General features: G+C 36.8%; 1 protein-coding gene across 6 annotated transcripts in view; it reads left to right on the forward strand.

Annotated features, from left to right (window-relative positions):
- Pou2f1 (POU class 2 homeobox 1) overlaps positions 1 to 16,499 on the forward strand; it is a 144,007-nt gene that overhangs the window by 82,152 nt on the left and 45,356 nt on the right. For all 6 annotated transcript variants that reach the window (XR_003376642.1, XM_026777535.1, XM_026777532.1 and 3 more), the window contains 4 exons: positions 9,978 to 10,078; positions 11,795 to 11,848; positions 13,691 to 13,810; positions 15,607 to 15,795. Coding sequence is in view for 5 of the 6 variants with exons in the window: in XM_026777535.1 (XP_026633336.1) it covers positions 9,978 to 10,078; positions 11,795 to 11,848; positions 13,691 to 13,810; positions 15,607 to 15,795 (464 nt within the window). In the remaining variant the exon portion in view is untranslated. The remainder of the gene's footprint in view (positions 1 to 9,977; positions 10,079 to 11,794; positions 11,849 to 13,690; positions 13,811 to 15,606; positions 15,796 to 16,499) is intronic.

The raw sequence follows: 16,499 nt of genomic DNA on the forward strand, positions 1-16,499 counted from the left end.
CTGGTCTCGAACTCACAGAGATCTGCCTGCCTCTGCCTCCCGAGTGCTGGGATTAAAGGTGTGCGCCACCACCGCCCAGCCAAAGAACTTTTTATATATATATATAAAAGAAATTTCCCACCATGTTATTATACTTTACATCTTGCTTGGAGCAAAAATCTAAACTTCACTGTTCTTTCAATTAAATCCATTGTAGAGCATCCCAGAATAGAGCATTGGCAGTGGAAATTGGGAGTCAAATTTAATGAGCCATCGCTGGTAAGAGTGAGAAGATTGTGAAGGAGTAAAATAAAGAAGGAGAGACTAGAATCTAAAAGTTATACTTGTGTCGGTGGAGGGCTGGGGATGTGATGCAGTTGTTAGAGTAGGGACTGCCGAGGAGGAGGGAAGAAGAAGAGAGAGGGATATATTTCAGATCTGAAAATGTTAAATTTAGGATGTCTTATAGTATTTGAATGGGAAGGTGTAGAAATAGGAGCGGCGGGCTGCGTCCCGGCACCCGGCCGCCCACATGGCTAGCTCTACCCGAAATAATTACACGGACACTGTGTTCATTTAATCACCGCTTGGCCCTTTAGCTCTAGCCCTTACTGGCTAATTCTGATATCCCGATCAACCCATCTCTAATAATCTGTGAGCACCGGTCTTACCGGGAGTGTATCTTCCCAGGAGCGGGGAGCATGGCGTCTCTCTGAGGCATCTGCTCCCGAGAACAGAGCTGTGGAGTCTGACCTCACTTCCTCTTCCTCCCAGCATTCTGCTCTGTTTACTCCTCCCTCCTGTTTTAACCTATCAGGGCAAGCAGCTTCTTTATTTAATTAACCAATGACCTTCCTCCATCAGGAAGGTACAAGCAGTTAAAGAGACATTCAGGTCAGGCGGTGGTGGCACAAGCCTTTAATCCCATCACTGGGGAGGCAGACACAGGCGGATCTGTGAGTTTGAGGCCAGCCCTGGTCTACAAGAGCTAGTTTCAGAACAGGCTCCAAAAGCTACAGAGAAACCCTTTCTCGAAAAACCAAAAGAGAGACAGAGACAGACAGATGACATTCAGGATGTCTTGTACCATTTGAAGGGGAAGGTACCAGCAGTTAAAGAGAGCAGTAAATTCTTGAGGAAAGAATCCTATTCATGAAGGTCCTAGACAAGGAGTTCTTCAAGTAAGAGAGTGAGTTAAAGTAAAAGAAGGATAGGCCAGCCGGGCGATGGTGGCGCACGCCTTTAATCCCAGCACTCGGGAGGCAGAGGCAGGCGGATCTCTGTGAGTTCGAGACCAGCCTGGTCTACAAGAGCTAGTTCCAGGACAGGCTCCAAAGCCACAGAGAAACCCTGTCTCGGGGGAAAAAAAAAAAAAAAAAAGGATAATCACAGAACCCTTCTCCACCATAGAAAGGGGTGGTAGATGACTAGGAACCCCATACCGCTTCTGGGTATCCAGTAGCTACAACTGATATTTAACTTGCATGCAATTAAGAATCCAGTTCTTGGGCTGGGCGGTGGTGGCACACGCCTTTAATCCCAGAGTTCAGGAGGCAGAGGCAGGCAAATCTCTGTGAGTTCGAGGCCAGCCTGGTCAACGAGAGCTAGTCCCAGGATAGGCTCCAAAGCTACAGACAAATCCTGTCTCTAAAAACAAAATAAAACAAAAAAATCAATTCTTGGTCACACACTGACATACTTGGTAAGTTCATTTAGTCATGGATGGTGATAGTTACTGGCTACATCAAAGGTTGTGTAAGCCATGCTTTCATTTTCATTTGGTTGAGAAATTTTAAATTTCCTCCCTGGTTGATTTGATGACCCACTACACACTCAAGAAGGAGTGCATTTTAGACGTCATGGTTTCTGCCAGTCCCTAGGCTTCAGTTCTAAACCAGACAAAAAGGAGAAAGCTAGACTAGCACAGACAGGTATCTATCTCTCTCTGCTTCCCAACTTGAGGACAACCTGACCAGCTGTTCTACTGCATCTCAAATTGTAAGCCAAAGTAAACCCTCCCCTTTTTACATTGCTACTGTTGGGGCATTTTATCACGGCAACTGAAAAGTATTCTAGTAGGGAGGTGATTCTTTATGTAACATTAGCAAAATAAACTTTGATTTTCTGTGTACTCCACAAAAAAAAAAAAGAAACCAGAAAGGCAATTTATTGTTTAGCTTCAAGTGCTTGTGTCGTTTCCATAGTTTTCTTGCTGTTGAATTGTTTTATTTCAGTTTGATCAGATAAGGTACAAGAAATTGGTTTATTTCCTTATTTATTTGTTAAGGCTTACTTTGTGACCTAAGGAAGGAATATTCTGTATATACCTGTTAAGATCATTTAATTTATGATGTAACTTAGGTCTAAAATTTCTTTTTTGACTTTTTAGATTGGACAGCCTACTTGAAGATGAGAATTGAGTATTAAAGTCATGTTTGTTTTGTCAGAGTCTCTCATACCTTTTATACCCATTAGTGTTTATTTGATAAATTTGGGAGCACCTATATTTGATGCATGAATGTTTATAGTTGTATCATCTTGATGGAATGTTGCTTTAGCTAGCATATAATGGCCTTTTTGTAATTCTTGTTTGAAGTCCACATTATCAGGTTTCAGAGCAGCTCCACCAAGCTTATTTTTTGCTTTTATTCACCTGATTCGTTGACTTCCATACTGTACCTCTTGGTCTATATCTTACTGTACTGGTGTGTTTCTTGACAACAACAGTTAGTCTAGTCTAGTTTTGTAATCCAGTCAGCCAGTTTGTAAGTTGATACTGAGAAAGGCTTACTGATTTTATTGGTTGTTTGTCTGGTTGGTTCAATTACTTGTTCTTTTCTTTCTCCCCTATTAGTGGAGGTTTTCTGATTTTCTATGAATTTTTCTTTCTTCTCTGTATATAATATTCCTTTAAGTATTTTCTACAGTACTGGTTTGATTGACATAATTGCCTTAATTTGTCCTTATTCTGACAAATGCCCTTATATTTCTGCCTTTCTTACAGAATCGCTTTGCTGTATATTATAGTCTTAGCTAGCAGTTAATTGACTCTCAGGTGTTGAAATATGCTTTTCCATGCTTCCCAGACTTTTAGGTTGCTGACAAGATAGCAGATATTATTCTGAGATCTTTGCCTTTGTAAGTAAGTTGGCATTTTCCCCTTTAATTTTAAACACTGTTTGCTTTGTATTTTAGACATTTAACTATAATCCATTGTGGTATATTTCTCCATTTTTATTTCAGGTTCTAAGTGTCTTTTGCATTTGAATTCCTGTTTGTTTCTCTTAATTTGAAGAATTTTCTGCTTTAATTTTTTTAGATGAGATTCTCTGCTTTTAGTTCTTAATCTCAGTTCCTCCCTCTAGGCTTGGTCTCTTACTAGTTTCCCAGGGTCGTTGGTTGTGGTTTTTGTGCCCCCACCCCCACAACCACCAACAATGTGCAGGCCACATTGATGTTTGAGTATGTAGTGTTTCTTCAGTCTTGTCCTCCATCCCTAATCTTTCTTCTGCTTGGGTAAGTCTACTGGTAATATTTTAGGCTGGTATTTTATTTCATTCATTGAGTATTTTTGCTTCTAATACTCTTTTCTGTTTTCTCAGAGTCTCAATTTCTTTGCTGAAAATTTTGCCATGTTGCTTATTTTTTTCTCCCATACTGCTAACATTTTCTCTAGTACTGCTCATTTTTCTCATCTGTTTTGCTGAGTTTTTCCTCTATGTTGCTAACTCTCCAAAGACTAGACTGAATTTGTCTGCTTAGTTGAGTCCTCCTCAAAGACGTTGATTATTCTTACTTGTGAAATTTTGAAATTGTGCTTATTTCAGTATCTTTGAATTTGGTATTGAGTTATGATCTTTTAGAGAAGTAATATTGCCTTACTTTTTCCCTAGTTTTTGTATTTCTGGCTTGTGATTTGTGTATCTGTTGTCTTGGAAATTACTTCCAGTTCTATTTAGGAGTCTTTACAGCCTAGTCTCAGGGATCAGTCTCCAGTATCATTCAGTGAAGAGAAAACAAACTCATAAGAGCAACAACAGCAGAGTGTATAAGAGACAGAAATACACTTAAAACTCAGCTAATGCCGTCTAGTCTATAACCCATGAGCATAAACCAGACAATGGGGAGCTAATTTTGTATGTACTAAAAATTAGATAAATATAGAAATATAAATAAATAAGATAAGGAAGGAACCAAGGAAAGGGGTGGAAATAGAGTAGAGGAAAAATTAAATAAGAAGGGAGTGGAGAAGAATGTTATAGGCAGGGAAGATCAGAAAAGATAAGCTGAGAAATAAACAGTAGTACCTAAAAGAGTGTGTAGAATGAAACACAATAAAACATTTAGAATATGATGGTGTAAAAATATTGTTAAGAATATAATAAAAAGAAGAAAGGAAGTACAGAGGGAAAGAGATGGAGGTACTGGGTCCTCTAAAATTGAAGATAGATGGTTTTATGTATGGCGAGAGGGTCAGGTGAACTTTGTCCTTGTCTTTTGAATGGCTTTTGCTTGTGCTGAGCCCACGCTGAAGAGTTGTCTTTTTACTGGTTTTTTTTTCTTTCCTACCAGTGACCCATTCTGTCTATACTTACCTTTGTAATCTGTAGATTGGGTGGGTTCTACCACCTTCTAGAAACTTTGAGCTTTTACTCCCTGAGGTGAGTACTGCTCTGTTTGGGAGTATCTCCCAATGGTTTGGTAGTGCGGGAAGCAACAACAGTAAGTGATGGGCTTGTCATTATACTTTGAAGACATAGGTGGTAATCACTTGTTGTAGCATGCAGTTGTGGGTATTAAGTAAACCTCTGGAGCTTCAGAATTTTGGGACTCTGCAACAATGGGGAGATAAGTGATCCCCAAAATTGGATACCCTCATGAACCTCAGGCTAAGGGCTGTCAAACGCCAGGGATATGCTCAGATATGTGATCTGCTTCAAGCAGTGGAGGTCAGCATTACTTTTCTCTATGCAAGTTACTACCTGAGCTGAACCTTCTTCCACCTGTACCTTTTGTCAGTGTTGCTTCTTCTACAACTGCCTCCCAGGGATGTGTCTGGCTGTGGGGATTGTGGCAGATTGCATCTTTGTCCCAGTGCCAGGCACCTGGCTTATTTTTGAAGAAGTCATGTATTTACCCTCCCCTTTCAAAAGATGAACACTCAATGATGGTGAAGGTTTAGTAAAGTAGCTGAATAATCCTCTTGTTACATAGAGTCCTCATCACATTAGGTATAGTAAATAAAGATTATATAGCATTTTAGGTGGACTCCAATTTCATAGTAACAAATATCTTGTACTTGCAAATTAGATTAAATTTCCAGTTTTAATACTGTGTTATTAATTGTTACTGGGAACAGAAGTTCAGAATAGGTGTAAAACACACACACACACACACACACACACACACACACACACACACACACACACACCTCTGCATGTTCCCAGAGTTCCTAACAGAATGGAGGATAGAAACAAGAAACAGTACTACCTGTGTAATCAGGCCCTCTCAGATCTGAGAATAGATAATGATTTGTTTATTTCCAGGGCTTGGGAAATTTTGCAACTATTCCTATGATTTTTTTTTTTAAAAATCCTCAAACTCTGAATTAGTTGTGATTTGTGTGATTCTGATGTTCTGAAGTTGGATCTGACACAGTAATAAATGGATTTTTATGTATGTAGAAAAAATAATTCGGGACCCCTGACACTGGGGAGGGGAGAGGATTTTTCTTTTTCAAGTGTCATTATGTCCTGAAAAAGATTGCAGTTACTAAAGGATTTGAATTATAATCTAAGTTTAATTTCTCAAAGGATTGTTCTGTTTGGAAACTATTAATGTTATCTTTTAAGTAATGACTGTGTATGCTGAGAAAAAATAGGTTTAAAAGGTCTAAAATTTGGGGAAGATTATTTATAGTTAGTTTGGCCCTTAAAGTTATTTCAAAGAAAATAAGTCCCAGGCTGAATTTAGTTACTTAATTGTGACTTCCGTGGCTAGAGAAGATGGCAGTATCCACAGTCTGCTCCTTGTGACTATACCATCACCTTAGGGTTCTTTCTCTCATTGTTAGTCCTTTTCCATCTCGTGTGTGTGTGTGTGTGTGTGTGTGTGTGTGTGTGTGTGTGTGTGTGTGTGTGTATACACACATACACATATACGTGTATAATATATGACAATGTTGATACTCCTGTTCATACATTTTTAGGTAATGTTCAAAAGATACAGATTTCCATTCTTGTAGAGAAATGGCAACAGGAGTAGAATAAACAGAAATGCTGAATGCCTTCTACCAAAAAGAATAGTTCTGGACAAAAGTGATTCTCCTTTAAAAAGTAGATCACTTTGGAGATAGCAATGAGCAGGAAGGAAGCAGAAAAGGAAACTTACCTGAGGAAAACTGAAACTGAACAAAAAATTTAAGTGATCTCAGAATATTAACACTTGTGGTATAGAATTTGAAAACTACTGAAAATATGTATTTATAAATATTTTTTGACACATGCCCTGTTTAGAGACATTTGTGCCAAAGTTTGTCATCATTTAAATTAGTAATATTTCCCATGGAGTTTTAAAATTTGATTTCTTCTTTTAAAATCTCCTTCAATTTGAAAGAATTGTAAGTGGAGACTGGAGGGATGTCTCAGTAACTACTAGCACGTGCTGCTCTTGTAGAGGACCTGAGTTGGACTTCTAACACTCACATGGCAGCTCACAGCCATGTGTAGCTCCAGTTTCAGGGGATCCAACCTTCTCTGGCCTCCGGGTACTGTGTGTACATGGTGCATATATGTCCATGCTGGCAAAACACTCTTACTCATTAAATAAAATAATAGATAAATTCTCAAGAAGTTGTTAGTGTAACTGGAATAACCTCTGAGACAGACTCCAAAAGCCCCCATTTATGATACCTTATGTTTCCTTATAACCCCAGTTTGCTCCAGTTATTGATTAGTTACTTAAATATTGTTTTTTAAGTAACAATGACTTTGATTCCTTGGTAATAGGAATCAAAAATATTTGGAGAAGAATGGAAGGCGGGGGAATGTAAAAAGATTCAATCTCAGTCTTAGTTATTGTGTAGTTATATGGTGAAAATATTTCTATTTATTTTTTCTCTTATTTATAAAGCAAGGTCAATTAGTTGCTTTTTGTTTTTTTTTTTTTTTTAATGTCTCCTTTCAAAAAGTTTTGCCTTTTTCTAAATGTCATAGAAATGAAATCATCCAAATGTCGTCTTGGAGTGTCTCCTTGACCAAATATGCAGACTTGAGATTCATCTGTATTGTGTGTTAATTGGTTCAGTTTTATTTCTCCTGCTGCCCACCAAATGTTAGAGAAGTACAAAATGTGTTTTGTATTGAAGAGGTAGAGATATATTGCTTCTGTGTTCAAGGAGTGGGGAACAAGAAGAAAAGTAGTCTTAACAACTGAAAACAAAAAGATGCTTAGTTCCATGATCTGCTGATATGGGGAGGAAACTTTTGCATGTTGGTCCTTCCTTGATGGCTCTGAAAGGAGAAATGGAACTTTCTGAGCGACAAGGACTCGTAACTTCACAAAAATCCAAGTATCTTAGCTGGGCCTGTGCCGTGTAACTGGAACTTGGTGCTGTACTTGAACTCATTTTGTCTCAGTCGTCATTCTGTAGTCTCAAATATTTTTTCTTTTCCTGTCTTTTTTTTTCTGAAGGTGACTGTGTTTATGAATAAAACTGGCATGTATTTTTTCCTTTTTTATATTTTTCTGTACTAAGTTATGTTATCTAGGTTACACTGACTTCAGTAAATGAGATAGGATGTGTTTTTCTGTTTTTGTTGTTTTCTGGGAAAATAATTGAATTAATTATTTATTGAATTTTTGGAACCATTCCTTGGTAAAGTTATCTAAGCATTGTGTTTTCATTGGGTGAAATTTTTTGTTTATTTGTTTGTTTACCTACTAATTCAGTTTCTTTCAATGTTGTGAGACTCTTGTATTTTTTATTTCTTCTTGAGTCAGTCTTGATAAATTCTGTTTTCTGGAAAGTAATCCATTTCTAAGTTTCGGTTTTATTAATGTGAAGTGGTTTATCAAATCCTGTTTTTACCTGCGTATGCGTACATGTGTGGAAGTCACTGGACATCTTCAGGTAACAGTCCTTACCTCTAACCATGTTTGAGACAGGTTCTCTTGTTCAACTCTGGTCATGCCAGGATAGCTGACCTAGAAGCTTTGAAAGATTTTGCTGCCTCCATCTCCTCAGGATTACCTGTGCTACTATGTCTAGTTTTTAGTTGGCTTCTGGGGAGCCAAGTACAGGTCTTCAGGCATGCAAAGCAAATGCTTTACCCACTGCATCTTTTGGCCTGCAACATAATGATATGTTTGGTTTTTTTTTCTTCTGTTGTCCTTAAATGGTTTTCTTGCTTCCCCCCTATTCTCTTGCTTCTTCTTACCAGAAACATACATGATTCCTTTGAAAGAATTAAGCTGATATTTTTGTGTTGTGTGTTGTTTTCCACTTTCATTAAGTAGCGGTCCTACTTTTATCACTGTCTTCTATTTTCTTCAGATTAATTTGTTTCTCAGTGCTTTGATCTTTTTTTGTAGCATTTAAACTACTATCCTTCCCTTAGCTCTTAGAAACACTAAGATCAGGGATTTCCTACTTCTTTGCTTTGTAATTGCCTGTTTGTCTTCAACCCATTTTTCTCTGTATGCATTATTAAGTAGCTTTGGATACAGGATTACAAAGATTCTCCTTGGTAATACTATTCTACAGAATCTTTGGCTCTGGCCTGTCCTTTCTTGATGCACTCTAGACTACTTTGCTGTTTTTTTTCATGCTCTCTAGACCCTCATGTATTTAATAATAATCATCTTACATGATTCATTGGCCAAGAACTCAATGAATAGATTCCTGGTTGTTCCAATCACTGTATTGATTTGTGTATTCAATAATTCTTGGCAATTGTCAGTCATTTTTTTATTTGTATTCCTGCTTCTTAGGCATTGTTGGTGTTGCATACTTAGCCCACCATGAATGACATATCTCCTCCAACAAGGCCACACCTTAGGTACCAAGTATTCAAATATATGAGCCTATGGGGGCCATTCTCATTCAAACCACAACTCTATTTCATTGCATTTCCTTTTATTTTTTGTTATAATTTTTCTTTATTCTAGAGAATTCCATGCATATACATACATAGTAAAGTATTTCCCTATTTCTCTCCTTTATCTCCCCTAATATTTCCTAACATGTCCCTGTCCTAACTTTATGATTTTTTTTTTTTTTTTAGTTTGTGGGTGTATTTATTTTTTGTTTTTCTTTCTTTTTGGGGAAGGGAGGGATTTTCGAGACAGGGTTTCTCCATAGCTTTTGGTTCCTGTCCTGGAACTAGCTGTTGTAGACCAGGCTGGCCTCAAACTCACTGAGATTCGCCTGCCTCTGCCTCCCAAGTGCTGGGATTAAAGGCATGCACCACCACCACCAGGCTATTTTTTGTTTTGGCAGTCCACAAAGTCCAGCTAGTGATGGCCATATGTGTATGGGTTTGGGATCATCTACTGGAGCACAGGAAATCTAGTAGGAACACCCTCAAAATAGATTGGTTTTCCCTCCTATATCAAATGCCAACTGCCAGTGGCTCCTCGTTAAGGGATGGAGCCTGGCTGGTACGTCCCCATTGTGCTAGGATTTTGGCTGGTTTGTGGAGGTCTTAAGGAGGTAACCACACATGCTGTGAGTTCATGAGTGCCATAGCCATTGCACATCCAGAAAACAGCATCTCACAGCACTTCATATTCTGGCTCTTTCTATCTCCTTTGCTACAGTTTCTGACTCCTCTTACGTAATGTTCTATTTCCCTTTTTCCAAATCCCTTCTTCTCTTTGAAGATACTTAGAAAAATGATTATTCAAAACAAGTTCCTAATGGATGTTGGTAACTGGAATTTGAGTACTTGCTTCATTTGAATTTATTTCACTTAATAGTTATTTTGTTTGCTTTCCAGGCACTCAGACAAATGGCCTGGACTTCCAGAAACAGCCTGTTCCTGTTGGAGGAGCAATCTCAACAGCCCAGGCCCAGGCTTTCCTTGGACATCTTCACCAGGTAGACAGTTTCACCCTGCCATAGCTGAGAATGCTTGTTAAAGGAGACATAAAATGCTAGGGAAGTTATTTCAAATCATGTGTAACTATTCTGCTGAATAATTCATGTAGAATAAATAGTTTCTACGTAACTATTGACTTTAAAACTGTGAACAAAAGAGTATTTTGGTAGAACATATATAACAGGTAGGTTACTATTTTCATGAAAATGAGCTTCAATCTGTCAAAATTCCCAGTTATCACTACCTTAAAGCCACTGTAATTTAGGTGACTACTCAGACACTTGCTTGACTGTTAACCTCTTAATTTCAGATTTTTAAAACAAGAAGTTTTAACTTAATACCCTGATACCATGTGATTTCCCCCAATCTAAAATAGAACATGCATTCTGTTCATTTAATTTACATTACCACTCTTTTCATCAAAATGTTATTAGACTACCAAACTATTTTATTTTATTTTTTTAAAAAAAAGCTGCTCTGCTTGAAAATAGGTAAAAATCTAGGAAAACTATTATCAAGTTTGTTTTTAAATGAAGCAAAGTTGGAATGGTTCATAATTCTTTGCATCTATGTTCAGCTAGTTGCCTGGATCCTTACTCAATAGCTTTCGTATTCTATGTTTATTTTCATTATCAGCATTCAGTTTTAATCTTGCATTTATTCTAGTCTAATTTATAATCTTTCTTCTCCCTTCTTAGTCTTTCTTTAATTTGAAGACATTAATCTTTGAGAGGCTATAAGATATTAGGAGACAACGAACTCCTTCAATAAATAAATATTTAGTTTTAAAAAACTTAACATTTTTAAGAGTACAGATCAAGAAGTTTTCTCAGTTTGAGTTTGTCTGCTTTCCTGTCATACTGAGTGTTCTTTTTTTTTTTTTTAATTCAGGTTATCCATTTTTGGTAGGATTACAACATAAAAAGTACAGTCTTCACAGTGCTTGCAACAGAAGGCAAATCTCATTACTGATAGCATTAATTATTCTACCTGATCATTTGCTTGACAGGTAGCCCTCCCTCTGAAGTTACTGTTGTACCCTTTGTAATTCTCAGCATCTGTGGAGAAATACTTTATTCTCATTTGGCCTGATAGATAATATGTAGATGACCCTTTTTAAAATTAGGTTGATGTCATGGTTGCCAAATGATGGTTTTCTAATTGCATGTGTGTCCTTACTTTAACGTGACTGTGATTTGAACTTTTGAAATACAAGTATTAAATAGTAAGACAGGTTTTTTTTTCATGTATGGCTTATAGGGTAGATTCCCTTAACTAGTTCTTTTGTTTATAATGATAAAATCAGTGTGTATTGATAGCTTGTCCTTAACTAGTTCTTTTGTTTATAATGATAAAATCAGTGTGTATTGATAGCTTGTTTTTATGTGTTCTTTAAAACAGTATGGAAGATATAAGTTAGATTTTCAGAACTATGACTACAAATGGAGTTTAAATAAGGAGCACCCAACCAGTATACATGTGGCGTGACTGATAGTGCTCATTTAGTGATGATGCTAATTTAGAAGAAATTTCTGCAGTTTTCAGTTGGGGTTGTTGAGTTTGTATGTAAAGTTTTAACCCCATAAAATATTTATTTGTATGTTGAAGTCTAACTCAGTGGTATACATTTTGTATTGAATTTATTTCTTAATGGCATCCTCTAGTGATAAATAACTATTTTATATTAATATGTTCATTGATTACTTTCCTTCTAGGTTCAGCTTGCTGGGACAAGTTTACAGGCTGCTGCTCAATCTTTAAACGTTCAGGTAAGTTGAAATATGAACACATAGGTTATATCTTCTATTAATTCTTTTCATGACTTATAATGAGCATATTATTTAGAATAGGAACTACTTGTGATTGTTAGTAATTATTAATTTTATTATTTCTATATTTTTATTGCTGAATCCAGTTGGTGATAATTGTCATTGATGAAAATCACCTTAATCTGCTACTACTGTGTGTGAGCCAGCAGTGGACAAGTGAAAGTTCACTTTCAAAATTTTAGAATCAAGTTCAGGAACTGAACACAAAACTAAATAGCTTATTAAGTATCCTTTTTTTCCCAGACTGTTTATCATTTTTCAAGAAACACTGGGCAGAAAGTCAGGGAACTTGGGTTTCAAAATCTCATTGTACCAATAATTACCAGTAATCTTTGGCAAATCACAGCCTCCCGGGTTTCAGTTTGGTTTCCCTGTATTTAAATAAAGACATTGATAACACTATAATGATCTTCTCTGATCTAAACAGAAGTAACATTTAAAGGACACTGGAACCATAGCTCGGTGGTTAAGAGGATTTACAGAGGACTCCAGTTTAGTTCCCATACCAGAAGGCTCAGAACCATGTATAACTATAACTCTAGGACATCTGACACCCTCTTCTTGCCTCTGTAGGAATCTGCACACACCATATGCACATACTCTCTCTTTCACACACACATGAATAATTTAAAATGATAAAGAATCTTTCTTTTTAAAAAAGCAAGTCATTATTGGTTAAATAATCAAAATTAAAAATCTGTTTTTTTTTTTTCTTTTTTCTTTTTTGCTTTGCTTTGCTTCTGTAAACCATCAGATAGAAAGACTTAAGGCTCAAGTATTTTGCACAGTTCCTTAACATTTCAGTCAGCCTTTCAGAGTAATGTTTAGGAAACTAACAGTCAGAAGAGAATGACAGTACTCTAGAAGATTGATTCAGTGCCACTAAAGACTAAAGATTCTGGGTTGAACATTCTATGAAACCTTGTGGAATATGGACCTAGTAACACATAGCAATAAGGAGAAAAAAGGAGATAATGTGACCCTTCTTTCTGAGGGAGAAGAGGCAGAAAATTGCCTTGGTTGCCATGGTAAACTTAATATCCCTTAGAGAGATGTTGGCAAACAGGCTATATCTCCAGTGCAGAATGTTTACAGTCCTGCACTGTAATTATCTTTCAGTGACTGGCAGCATTAATCAGAGCTTTTATGTTAATTAGCTTTGCTGCAATCTCCCAAACAGGTGGTAGAAAATATGCAAATCTATGCAGAATTTTAATATTCTGTATAACCAGTTTTAATTACCATAAAAATTTCTCTCTCTGGCCATTTAAGGACCTATAAATTCTTGACTATATCATTTTCCTTCAAGCTTGTAAATTACTTGGTGGAAGATGCTGCATTTAGAGTTGTTTTAAAATAGTAGAGAAAAAGTTCTTTGGGTCAAGTTATTTAACTATAATATAGTATATAAAGAAGTTTGAGACTTACCACAAGAAATATGTTAGTTTGGAGGATCTAAAATGAATTGAAAATCATTTTTTTCCTTTTCTCTTCATTACCTGAACTGGGAATTTGGGGTTGTGAAAGGTTTTGTTGATTCATAGAGGACCAATTTACTTTTCTGTTAAAAATTTATACCTGCAACTTTTCTGGGATTGGAATAAAAAAGCTATAAGGGCACTGAAGTAGAAAGAAAAGGCATGTAAAAAAAGGAACAGAAAACACCAAAACTCAAAATTGAATAGCACATATTTTAAATAATTCTTGAATTTTTAGAGTTAGAAGTACATTTCTTTTAATCACCTACTTGAGATACTTATTTCCTATCCAATCCCACTTCAGTCTAAATCTAGTGAAGAATCGGGGGATTCCCAGCAGCCAAACCAGCCCTCCCAGCAGCCTTCAGTGCAGTCAGCCATTCCCCAGACCCAGCTAATGCTGGCTGGGGGACAGATAACTGGGGTAAGTTTCCATTGAAAAATTGTACTGAACTTCCTCTGTGTCTGAATTGCCACTGGTTCGTATTGTATTGAAACTTTTTCCCTGCAGCTGGCACTAGCATGGCACCATTTTATTTTTAAGGAACTTCCTGGATACAGAAGCCCTGTAAGAATTACCTTTGTCAATACTTTGCAAGATTTCTTTTGTTACAACTGCAGATGTTGAGAATAAAACTGCAAATTTTTTAACTCACATTAAAATATGGTATTGCTTCATTGTGCAAGGAAGTCGTTGCCATATGTATGATAAAATTGGAGTTGTGTTGTTGCAGAATAAACAGTGGGCCAATACTCTGAAAGTAAAACATCTTCAAGTGGCTTTGTAATATCCTAAAATAAAGCATGTGGTCTTATATCCTGTCTGTGTAATTACTTAATTACTAAAGGACTAGTTACTTCATCTCCCTATCCCTTAGATTTCCTTCCTCTAAGTGGAAATATTAATAATAACTATTTTAAGTACCATTGCAATTTATGGTCTTAAAACAGTGCTTGGCATGTAACCTTCAATAAGTGGTACTTATTTTTACTGGTAACAGATTGTCCTTCGTGACTGTTAAGCTTTTGTTTAACTATTTAGTGATTTCTGTTCTAAGCTATTATTTGGAATAATTTTTCAATGTTGGAAGCTTATGTGTTTTCTTTTGTGAGGAGAGTGAGTCAAGGGAACGGTAAGAAAAATACTAATCAATTCATATTATATCAACCTTCAGAATTTTTTATATGGACAGCCCTTCTAAGACCTATTACACATTTATTTATGATACTTCCATCACTAGAGGTTAATATATATACCTGTATCATATCAAATAGAAATATTCACACACATTTTGAAGACTATTGCATTTTTGAATAGTTTCGCTTTGGTTCTTGGGTTTCTAATGCAAATTGTTTGGATAAATTAGATTCAGTTAGGTTAGAAGGCAGGCTGTTCTGCTAAATGACTGTTCATTGAGATATAGGTATTACCCTACTTGTTCGTTCAGAACATACCATCAAAAGGAAGGTCCAGCATACTTATTACTTTTATGTAAGCATTTTCGAAATGCTATATTATGGAAGTTTAGGTTTGTTCTCAATACAGTTCTTGAATTACTATAAGGGTTTGGTTTTTGGTGACTAGTTAGTAACAAGCACTTAGGATTCTGGCCGGGTTCATGTACCTTCAAGATTTTATTAATCTGGGCATTAAGATTCATTTGCATTTAAAAGAATGTCTCTTACTGCCTGTTTCCTAGAGTTGGAAAGAGGTTGTAATGTTGCAAACCAGTGCTTTCTAATGACAGAAGATTGGGTGAAGGAAGGTCCAGTAGGGAGATTTGGATAGGAAAGAAGTACAGTTCATGATTTTTAGTCACATCTAAAACATACTGGAAATGGTGAGATTTAGTGGGGATTCTAACTAAACAGCTGGAGTTCTCTTCCTGGTCATATTCAGCAGCCTTTTGTCCCTCATTCATCTGACTAATCATTTGCTCTTGTGTATACATTTCTGTGCATATCCTGTCAGCATTGATTCTTTGTTTTTTTATGTACTGGTTACCTTTCTTGCCTAAATGTTTTTGTCTGAAATAGGGACTATTACTTTAATTTAAATGTTCTGCTAGTACTAGTAGTTTTTGTGGACAGGCTAGCTGCATGTTAGTAATGTCATGAGTAGTGAGGGCTTAATACCACTTGAGTTACCTATTTGAAAGCAGTTCGTTTGCATCATAGGCCCCATTTCTTCAATCCTTCCCTTGTTTGTTCTTATTTTAGCTGACTTTGACACCAGCCCAGCAGCAGTTATTACTGCAGCAGGCCCAGGCCCAGGCCCAGCTCCTGGCTGCTGCAGTCCAGCAGCATTCCGCCAGCCAACAGCACAGCGCTGCTGGGGCCACCATCTCAGCCTCTGCTGCCACACCCATGACGCAGATTCCCCTGTCTCAACCCATACAGATTGCACAGGTGAGTGAGGCGCAAGGTTACAGGGGCAGCAAGCAAGTGATAAAATGGAAATACCTTACTGAGTAGTATTAACCTTCTAGTTGTTACTGTGGGTCTTCAAAGGCCCAAGGAACTCTAACTCTAGATCCAGGAGGCATTATTCTTCTTCACTGAGTCAGAAATAATATACTTGTTTGCTAATTTGAGTTGATATTATAAATATATAACTGATTATTTGGACAACTGAATGTTTATGTTAAGCAACATAAGTAAGTTGCTGGCATATTTCAGAGGCAAGGGATTACTGATTTTATCTTAATTAGCTAATCATGGCAGGGAAGAATTCTTTCATGTGCTCGACAATAAATGTTGCCACCATATGAGAAAGACAGCAAGGCTTCTTTCTGCTGTGGAATGAGTAGGACCATGGAGAACTGCAGTAAAATGTTACAGGGTTTCAGTTTTCACGTTTGAAAGTAAAATATCAATAGATAATGAGAATTTACATTAAGAATCATAAAGAATAGGATCAAAAAGGAAAATAAGTGAAATCCTTTATCTCAAGGAAATGAAATGGAGTGTGAGAAGTTATATATGAGATATATGAAGAAGTTTTAAGAACTAAGCAGTTGCCAGGTGGTGGTGGCACACGCCTTTAATCCCAGTACTCAGAAGGCAGTGGCAGGCGGATTTCTGTGAGTTTGAAGCCAGCCTGGTCTACAAGA

The sequence above is a fragment of the Microtus ochrogaster genome, unplaced genomic scaffold (genome assembly GCF_000317375.1).
Source record: "Microtus ochrogaster isolate Prairie Vole_2 unplaced genomic scaffold, MicOch1.0 UNK70, whole genome shotgun sequence".
Lineage (NCBI taxonomy): Eukaryota > Metazoa > Chordata > Mammalia > Rodentia > Cricetidae > Microtus > Microtus ochrogaster.